The following is a 10,899-nucleotide window of genomic DNA, read 5'->3' on the forward strand; positions in this document are numbered from 1 at the left end:
GTCCCAGCTACTTGGGAGGTGGAGGCAGGAGACTCGCTTGAGCCCAGTAGTTGGAGGTTGCTGTGAGCTGTAATGCCATGGCACTCTACCCAGGGGGACGGCTTGAGGCTCTGTCTCAAAAAAAAAAAAAAAAATCCCCCACACACACAAAAAAGAAAGAAAGAAAATTAGCCAGGCATGGTGGCACATGCCTGTGGTCTCATCTGCTCTGGGAGGCTGAGGCAGATTATCTGAGCCTAGGAGCCCAAGACCATCCTGGGCAACATACTGAGACCCCATTGCTACAATAAATAAATAAATAAATAAACAAACAAACAAACAAACTGGGCAGGGTGGGACAGGTCTGTAGTCCCAGCTGTTCAAGAAGGTGGAGGTGGGAGAATCGCTTTAGCCCAAGAGTTTGAGGCTGCAGAGAGCTAGGACTGTGCCACTGCACTCCAGCCTGGACAATAGAACAAGACCCTGTCTCTACAAAACAAAGAAAAAGGAGAGAGAGAGAAATAATCAGACACATAATCTGGGGTTGACATGATCAGAATAGTGGCCAAATGCTGATTTGATTTGGCAGAAGACAATTTACTGTAGTCAGAGTCACCAGAGGCTGCATCCTCTGAAAGACTGTGACTGCTTATGATCGTGTCTGACACCATCTTAATTCAGCAGAGAATCCAAAAACTGGCCTTGTGGAGAGCCAGTTGGGTGCTACTGACAGCACGTCCCGGGCCAGTGGCTCTCCTGCCAGGCCCCTCACCTGTGCTGGAGGAGACTGCAGGGGGTTGTTCTCCAGCAGGAGCACTTGCAGCTGCTTCATCTCCCGAAAACAAATCGGAATCACCAGCACTTTGTTGCAGGAAAAGTCAAACTTTACCAGCGGAAGGTCTACCAATTCTAAAATGAGAGAAAAAAAGAAAGAAAGAAAAAAAAAAAACTTAGACAGCAACAAGATTAAAATAGCTAAATGCACAAATTAGTTTTGTGCTTATCAGCTTATCAGGAAAAGTATCACTGAGAATGATCAAAAGAAGTTGTACATCAGGATATCTGGTATGTGTGTATATCTTACTAAAGGGGGGGAGTATCTTTCACGGGACCCCCCCAATTTTAATCTGTTGTTAGTTTTGATAAAAGTTGGAAATACTTGACATTTATAATATCTGTTGTATAAGAAGCCTTTTTTTCCAGCAAAAGAATCACATAAGCCACCATCACACAGGACATGTTTCTGTTTTAACTTCCAACTGTTTCCCAGTAGCACTTGCTAGCACATGAATGGCATGCTAATTACAGAATATTCTTATCTATTCAACGTATGTGAACTGGGATTATCCCAGAACTAGTTACTATAAATATGTCCATAATTTTTTCAACTGCCCTTAAAATAAATGTTATCTAATTCAGAATTTTCCGATAGGCCCTGTCATTCTGGTTTGATGAGGCTTTATTGTACTGCTTTACAAAGTCTTCTGTAGCTCCACTAACAAGACAGAACATTATATTTAGCTTAAAATCCCCACCCAGTATGGCACAGTAAACACTCAGTAATTTCAAGCATTCAAACCAACATTGGCAGCTGCTAGACATAAAGTCAAATGTATTCCATACAGCAGAGAGAGCGTGAGCCACGCTGGAGATCAGGGTGAGGCTAGCAAGCCACTGAGATGTCTGTGCAAGGCTACGGAGGGTTCATTTCAGAACGAGGCCTCCGAATTCTTGTTGTGGGGCCCGTTAACAGGTGAATTCCGGTGTTTTGGAATACTCAAGGAATTACAAAGGGAAGAAGGGCAAGAAAGAGGAAGGAAAGAAAGAAGAGGAAATGAAGGCAGGGATCTGGAGTGAGAATTACCCACTATTTCTCTTCTCCCTCTACACTGCCCTGGAGTTTTCACTTTACTCAGTTACACAACTTCAAATTACACCAAGAAAGAGTCTCCTAGTAACCAGCGTCTCTTCTCAGAATCAAGGCACTCCAGGGTTGCCAGGGACTTTCCTTCCTTCATTCCTTAGGGGATTACTTTGTCCTAAAGAAAGAAGTAATGGAATGCAATTCTTTCTAGAAAGGAGGCAGAAGAGCCTCTAACTCTGCAGGTCCCGGTCAGGTTCATGATAAGTGAGCTGTGTAAGAGAAACTCAGGAAGTGGGGGGTTTTTTGGTCTGTGTGTTTGTGTTTGTTTTTGAGACAAAGCACTCACTTTGTTGCCCTCTGTACAGTATAGTCACATCACAGCTCACAGCAACCTCCAACTCTTGGGCTCAAACGATTCTCTTGCCTCAGCCTCCCAGGTAGCTGGGCAGGCACCCACCACAACACCTGGCTATTTTTACAGATAAAGTCTCCCTCTGGCTCAGGCTGCTCTTGAACCTGGGAGCTCAGGCAATCTACCCGCCTCAGCCTCCCAGATTGCTAAGATTACAGGCATGAGCCACCACACCCAGCCCAGTTAGTATATTTTTAAAAGAATACAGAGGCCAGGGTCTGAAGCCAAGACGAATTTTTTTTTAAGGGGGAGGGACAGCATATATTTTTTTCTTTTTTTATTGCTGGAGATTCATTGAGGGTACAAGAAACCATGTTACACTGATTGCACTTGTTTCGTATAGTCCTTCTTACAGAAAGACAAATTTTTAAAATTGGCCTGAGTTGTTCATTGCTCAAACCCAGCTTGCTTCCCTCCTGACAGGATGAGCAATTTGCCTTGGGGCACTCTAGTCCCAGAGGACAGTGGATCATGAAAGTGAAAGGTAGAAACAGTGAGATCCCCTCCCCCTCACTGTTTCTAAAACAGCTAAGCATTAGGGGAGTCCCTGCTACCTGTAATACCTCTGTGTTACAGCCCCCAGGGACAGGGATACTAATCCCTCTCCCCTGAGATTGACTTTACTCACTGAAGTTAGGTTGGCTAATCAGCAGCAGAATTTAACTGGACTCTGGATCTTCAGCAATTCCTTGCCACTTAAAAATGAAGACTCCTAAGTAAGACTAGAGGGCTAAGTTCATGGAAGCGATAGCAGGCAGGAACTCACAGGTAAGTAAAATACAGAATGGTTTTATAATGACTCTTTCCTTTCCTTTTAGTTCCAGTCTGGAACACAGTCACCATTGTAATTTAGGAAAACATGAACTGGAGGGTTTCACAATAAAATGATAATCCTGCCCACAAAAGCTCAAAAGAAATGAAGCAGAAAAAGACAGTAAGAAAACCACAAGAGAAAAAAGATCCAATCCCACTTCTCCGTCTCCACTGCAAAGAGAGGCAGTGAATGGCTATTTTAATTTTCTCTTCATACTGGTCTCAGAAAGAACAAACTATGGTCTCCTCATTGCAGTTGTAGGATTAAACCACCACAAAATTGGGATGGGTAATTAGCCCACAAACTTTTGTTTTCCTTCTTCAAATTAAAAACATACCAGGAGGCTTACCCCCAAAGGTAAAGCACATAAGTAAATAGGGGAAGTCTTTAAATTTACTGCCTGAAAGCACCATCAATGCTCTTTTGTAAATAGACTTCTTCAAAGTAAAGCAAAAAGAAACTTAATATTCAGGAAATGATGATGATGGTGATAATGATTTTAGAGACAGGCCCTCACTCTGTCACCCAGGCTGGAGTGCATTGCCACAAACATAGCTCAGTGCAACCTCAAACTCCTAGGCTCAAGTGATCCTCTTGCTTCAGCCTCCTGCTTGGGCTACAGGTGCACACCACTATGCCTGGCTAATTTTTCTAATTTGTGTAGAGGCAGGGTGTCCCCTCTTGCCCAGGCTGGTCTTTCTTGAACTGCTGGCCTCAAGCAATCCTCTTGCCTCCGCCTCCCAAAGTACTGGGATTATAGGTGTGACCCACCCCACCCAGCCCTCAGGAAATTGTTTTAAAAAAAGATTTTACAGTGAACTTTTAGCTTAGAGTGTATTTTAAAATATCAAAACTGAGAAAACCTAATTATGGCAAGTATAGCAATTTGTAATTGATCTTTTTAGGGCAAGGAATGCTTTTAAGGTAAGAAGATAAGGAGTGGTGGAAGAAACCACCACTTAGATTCTTAGATTTTGCAGGTACACTTTCCACGTTTCTAAACTATTAAGGCAGCTGTACAATGATTAATGAGAGTTCAATGATCCGTGATGTTTTTGCAATGATTAACATGGGAGCTTAAATAGAAATGAAATAAAAGGCTATATGCCTATAAATGTGCTGTTCCAAGTTTTCCTTTTGCACGTCCTTAAAACAAGAAAAACACTTTAAAAAATGTTTCATACATTTGGAATGTTTTAATACATTCAAAAAATGGGATTGCGCAAGAATGAAACAAAAAATCAATATTTCTATACCAAGTCAGCTCAAGGAATAGAGGACAAAATTCTTACACTGCGATAACTTCTAATTCCAGCTCTGTAGAATGCCAACTAGCATGAGAAAGGTGAAAGATGGTAGGTGGACACTTGAACCTTCCACCTCTGACGCACACCATATTTTATAAAATTCTCTCCTTTACATTCTCTCTTCATTTTTCTGCGTAGAATAATGAAGCATTTCAAGCCAAAGATCTGGATGCAGGGACCGAATAGTGAAGACCAGGCAGCTCTCAAACTGCTGCAGTCATGTCAGAGGAACCAAGTGCTGACTGTTTCCAAAGACAGGCTTTTACTTCAAGATACATTTTTAAATATATGTTTGAAACTGGGTATGTCTGGAGTTCCTTATACCATGTGAAATCAATGTGACCTTGGAAACCCAGAGTGTGTTTTAGAGAAGCATTCGGAGTTCGGAGGCTCATCAATTCATTCCGGATCCAGGATCAAACCCCCAAACTGAAATTCAGATCCACTATCCCCTGCAACGCTCCTTTCAAATTCCTAATGGTAAAAAATTTCAGAATACATCTATCTTTTACCTTAAGCCTTGACCTCCTGGAAAGGGACATATAGAAGGACCTGGGTGTCTCAGGGACCTGGCACCCATGTGAGGTGGCAGGGAAGCCAGGTCTCAACGCTGAGGCTGTGGAGAAACCACTGGTGACATGGGTCAAGCGTCACTCCAACAGGGATGGCATCCTTACCTGATGAACAGATTTGAGACACTGGAAGATTCCCACCAGGTCACTCAGATCCCCAAGGCTAAAAATCCTGATAGCCAGGACAACACCAAGAATGTCTCCTAAACTGTCAGCTTCATGTTCCAGAACACCCCACATCCATACCAGAAACAATTCACACTGTCCCACGTTATGGGCTGCCTTATGCCCCCCACCCACCCAAATTCATATGTTAAAGCTCTAACCTCCAATATCTCAGAATGTGACTGTCTTTGGAGACAGGATCTTTAAATGGGTAATTACATTAAAATGAAGTGATTAGGGAAGACCCCACTCCACTGGTGTTGTAAGAAGAGATTAGGGAAGACGGCATAAGGATTTGGGGAGGAAAAGATGGTCATCTACAAGACAAGAAGACAGGAAACAACCCTGACACCTTGATCTCCCCAGCCTTCAGAGGCGTGAGAAAATACATTTCTGTTACTGAAGTCATTGCATCTGTAGTTCTCTGTTATAGCAGCCCCAGTAAACTAGCACACCCCCATGGCATTAGACAGGGGGATGATTTTGCTGCTGGACTCAAACTACAACTTGAACATGACTTTTCAGTCATCTGGAGGTTAAATTCAAAACATAATTATTGGTAGCAGGCCTACACACATGACAAGATCTACCCCCTTTGAGAAAGTAAATCCCCCAAATAATAAAAGTCTCCCTTGTTCTTCATTGTTTTTTCTCTTTCGTCTTTACCTTGTGGTAAAACTTTAAGGTAATTCCTTCTGACATTCAGTTCCCGTAGAGATTTCAGCTGACCTATCTGCTGGGGCAGGGCGGTGATCTCGTTGCAGCTGACATCCTGCAGCAAAAGCAGAGAGAGAAACAATAAATGTCTTCTTCCAGAAGTCAAGCATCTCCCGTGAAATCTCTTTAAGGAATTTAAATATTTTGACAACTACCTAGGGACACTTTCACACTTGTCTCCAGGTCCCCTGGCTTTAAGGCTTAGCACGAAAAAGAAAAAGACAGTTCGAAGCTTTAAAAACCCTCAGAGGAGACAGAAAAAACACTTAGAAAAGAAAGACGATGGTTTGTAGCATTTGGTAGCTGCTTTACCAGCCTCTGGCCTGCCATGTTCATGTCCTTCGATTTTATTTAGTTCTCACAACCCATAAGAAAATATTACTAGCCTAATTTACAGATCAGAAAAATGAGGCTCAGAAAAGTTCAGCCAATAGACCAAAGCGTGCAAGTGCCGGAGTTAATGCTGGGCTATTCTCAGGGCCACTAAATAGAAGGATGACAACGCATCTGTCTTGACAAACTCTAACACTTCACAGTGAAAATATGCAAATACTAACCCGTTCCCTTTCTATGTTGGAGCTCGTCCAATTTTGTTTATAAACAAAGATTTTAAAAAACATTTTGGCTCAGCGCCTGTGGCTCATACACCTAAGGTGGCGGGTTTGAATCCCCAGCCTGGGCCCGCCAAACAACAATGATGGCTACAACCAAAAAAATAGTCAGGCGCTGTGGCGGGCGCCTGTAGTCCCAGTTACTTGGGAGGCGGAGGCAGGAGACTCGCTTGAGCTCAGCAGTTGGAGGTTGCTGTGAGCTGTGATGCCATGGCACTCTACCTAGGGGAATAGCTTGAGGCTCTGTCTCCAAAAAAAAAAAAAAAAAAAAAAAGGTAATTATTTTATATAACCTAAAATAGATAATAAAATCATCAGCTGAGTTTGTATTTATGTTTTCCTCTTTGAACACTGTAGTATAATAACAAGTAATCCACCACCCTTTTTCCCAGACAAAATAAATTAGAGCTGGGCAGGATGTGGGTGGGAGAAAAATTGGAATGGAAAGGGTTAATGTGCCGTTTGGAACCTCAGGGCTAGAAACCTTGCAGCTAACCAGCTTTCCACACATTTTACAAGCAAGACTGTAAAACTGCAATTTTTGTCTTCCTTGCTTTAAAAGGCAAATCCTCCATCAATCCTTGATTAGAACCACCTCTTGACACATGCAACATGGAGGCCTTGACATTTACAGTCTCCCATATCCTTGTTATCCCCCAAGTCCCACTCCTCCTTAGGCCTCTGGGAGCTATGCCCTGCTCTCCAGCTCACCCTTCCCTGCAGACCCCTCTCCGTGGGGCACTAAAGTGGCCTCCTGACTGGTTTCCTTCTATCCGTCTCTTCCTCAGATCCATCCTTCACAGAGCTGCCAGAGTGCACGTTTCATTATGTTGTCACCAGCTTAATTAAACACTTGCAGGGGATCCCCAGCCAGTACAGAGCAAAGCCCAGACTGGGCAGCAAGGCCCAGCCTCTGCGATGAGGACTGCCCATTTCCCCCAGGGTCCTTCCGTGTACACTCCACTCCAGCCACGTTACAGCTTCCTGCAGCTCCGGGTGTGTGCCGAGCTGCTGGGCAGTCCCCACACGTGTTCAGGCTCTTTCCCTACCTGACCTGCAAATATCGTCTGTCCTCTGGGCCCATTTACACATCTTTTAAGATTTAATTCAAGTGGGCAGTGCCTGTGGCTCAGTGGGTAGGTGCCAGCCCCATATACTGAGGGTGGTGGGTTCAAACCCGGCCCTGGCCAAACTGCAACAACAACAACAAAAAAATACCCAGGTATTGTGGTGGGCGCCTATAGTCCCAGCTACTTGGGAGGCTGAGGCAAGAGAATTGCCTAAACCCAGGAGTTGGAGGTTGCTGTGAGCTGTGATGCCACAGCACTCTACCAAAGGCGATAAAGTGAGACTCTGTCTTTATTAAAAAAAAAAAAAAGATTTAATTCAAGGCTTAGCCACCTCCTTAAAACCTTTCCTGAGGTTTCTCTCTGCAGCTCTGACTGCACATCCGGGGAGACTGGCCGCTCTTCTTCCTTGCCACCCTACACAGGCTGCGGTACTGTAACTCTTTTGCTCACGTTTGCCTTCCCATTTAAGCCTGTCAGCTCCTGGGTGCAAGGGACCACGACTTATTCACTCCATCCTGCTGGTGGCTGTGAAGTGCCAGGTATAAAGTTCACTTGGTGACACCCCATAATATTCCATCTTACGGCTGGGACTCCACGATGCTTTAATATGCATGCTGTATTAAAGCATCCCTTGCAGGTCCCACTTGATGTCACAGAACTAAAGACGTCTGGGCTATAAAACATCCCAGTGAGGTCAAGTTCACAAACATCCCACTTAACTTTTAAACCCGCAAAAACTGCCTCCTTTCACCTTAGAAGGAAGCAAATCCGCTTTACAGACATCTAGTTCCTTTTCATGCAGATGGGATGAACCTGTCATCCACCTATCCCCTGAAAAGCCCCAGGCTCCAGTTGGACCAGGGCCACACACAGCACAGTGGGTCCCTGCCCTCCGAGCTCATCTCACCCCCCAGGTGACTTGCCCACCTGTGTGAGGTTGTGAGAAGGTAGAATAGATATTGTTCGATGAAGGGAGTAATACCAGTCTTGCTGATAGGGAACAAAGCTGCATTCTATAAAGCCCGTCTGTACAGTGTATTCGCCCCACCAAGCTCCTCTGTACAGCTGTCCGATGGGGGCAGTGGGGTGACATGGCTGAGAGCCCTAGGTGTTCAGTGCCTCATCCCCAAGCTGCTGCTGCTGCTGCTACAAAAACAGCAGAAAACTTTTCTCCTGGCTCAGAAAAGTCACACACAACTTTAAGAAAGATACTCTTGGTGTTAACAAAAACAAAAACAAAACAAAAACTCCAAAAGCACATCTGCAGAGACAGAAACGTCTCAGGAAGTAATTACAGAATTAGGAGGTCCAGCGATTTGCTCGGGCTCAGCCCCCTTGCTGAGTTGGTAAACTGCTCTTCCGTTCTGAATATATTTCCATGCGTGAAAAGTGAATGGTGAAATGCCTCTTTTCCCAATGATGGTGGCATTTGGTCAGTCCCTGAAGCCAACAACCAAATCCTTTCACTGAAAGCTTTGCCTTTCTCTGCTTTAACTAAGTTAAAAATAAATAACAGATACCATTCCATTCTATTTAAAAAGAGCCCTCAAACCAACAGCAGGCATGCAAACCCTAGAAATACGTGAAATCCAATCATCTCATGACCAGCCACGGTCACTTCGGCGATGGTGTTGGCAGGTGGAGAGAGAGGTGTGGGGAAGAATTCATGAGAATTATTTTCTCTCTATTGAGAAAGTTTCTGTCACTGACATCTAAAATAATTCTTTTTAAGTCGTGTGAGTGGCAGAAGGAGAAAGACCCTTTTGCAGATCACAGAAATCACAAATTTTTCTATGTAAAACTGACAATTTTCAGAAGTTTCATGTATATAACATTTAAGAAAAATCTTTCTCTTAAAAAGTAAGGATAGGGGAAAGGAGCAAAAAGACACCTGATATATACAGGGAGCATACGCTTCACAGCATGAAACCTCCTGAGATGAAACTAAGCTTTATTCCATATTTAGTGTGAACTATATACACCTTACTCTTTACGTGTGATGCCTGTTAGCCATAAAATCACTGTATGCTGTTTCCCTGAATAGAAGGTAATTATTTCCAACATTTCTTTCTAATATTATGGCTTTATCAAAGAACACCAACTCCTATCAGCTATATTTACTTATTACCAGTAGAGAAAACAGTTACCTAATTTATTTTTTAAAAACTTCGCATGATAAATACAAGTTTTCCTTCTGACTGATGGGACAGGGTATCTGTAGACATTTAGAAACACAAAATCCAGTTGTTTGTTCACATTTTCAAGGGTATAGGGTGAAGGTCAGATTGTTTTAATAGCACTCCGCACTGCTGTCAGTTACTTCCTGACAAAATAATCGGGGGGCTGGGGGGCAATTATTGCCCAGGCAGAGTAGCACGTAAGCAAGATAAAGGCTTTTCACTATTGTGTAATCAAATATTCCAGAAAACAGGGCAAAACTCTATTCCCCACAAGTCACTGAATCTTACCAAATTTTAAAGAGGTTATGAATTTCATCACAGAAATAAAACCCCGTGGGTAATTATGTGTTAATGAGCTGGGGGATGAGGAGAAGGAGAAGATAATAGTCTCTAAGTGTTTGGGGACAAAATATTTCAGTTCTGAAAATATAAAAACAATATCTGGTATGACTAGAACAGCCTTGCTCTCACAACACTTCTGTTAAAATTCAGCCTAAAGGAGAGATTTTTTTGGAATTACTTAAAAAAGGTAAGATTTAGAAAGTAAGTTTACAAATTAAACAGTATTAACGACTCACACTCTTGCAATTAGTGAGAACTTATTAGATTATCAATTATAGATTCAGTTACTTATTAGAATATTCAAATGAATCCCTTCTGAATTTCCTGTTAGCCCTAAGCCATGTCTTAGAGAATAATTATTCTACACTTCAGTAGAATCACATTCCCATATATGTAATGTTATAACAAACATTGAAGTAGACTGAAATGAATCATTATGAGCATCGATCCTAAATATTTACTAAGTGGATTCTTTTCAATACAGAATTAAATCCAATTATAATAACATAAATTCTCAAGCTTAAGTATTTTATAGACCCCGGCAGTCCAACTTTGTCATTTAAACAAACACAAAACAGAGAATTTGAACTAGGACTTAAAATATACTTATTTTCCACTGGTTTAATTATCATGTTGTTAAGTAACCAAAAGAAAAGCTTCGAAAATTAAGATTCTCTCTTATCACACCAAATGAAGTTTCTAGTGTTAAAGGCCTGTTGGGGGGGAAACATTTTTGTTACTAAGTATTAGTTGCTAACTTACTTTCAGAATGCAAAAATATCTGAATAATTCAGGGACTATTAAACTAGGTAATGCTCCCTTTTGGAAAATAATACTGTACAAAAAAATTATAAGTGTTTTTTTTT

At 42.4% G+C, this 10,899-nt stretch overlaps 1 protein-coding gene across 2 annotated transcripts in view; it reads right to left on the bottom strand.

Moving 5' to 3' along the window:
- LRCH1 (leucine rich repeats and calponin homology domain containing 1) overlaps positions 1-10,899 on the bottom strand; it is a 201,422-nt gene that overhangs the window by 65,982 nt on the left and 124,541 nt on the right. For both annotated transcript variants that reach the window (XM_003803360.3, XM_023508955.1), the window contains exons 4-5: positions 5,780-5,885; positions 752-888 (exon numbers count right to left, since the gene is read on the bottom strand). In XM_003803360.3, the coding sequence (XP_003803408.1) occupies positions 752-888; positions 5,780-5,885 (243 nt within the window). The remainder of the gene's footprint in view (positions 1-751; positions 889-5,779; positions 5,886-10,899) is intronic.

Source organism: Otolemur garnettii, unplaced genomic scaffold, assembly GCF_000181295.1.
Source record: "Otolemur garnettii isolate 467f Iridium unplaced genomic scaffold, OtoGar3 scaffold00297, whole genome shotgun sequence".
NCBI lineage: Eukaryota > Metazoa > Chordata > Mammalia > Primates > Galagidae > Otolemur > Otolemur garnettii.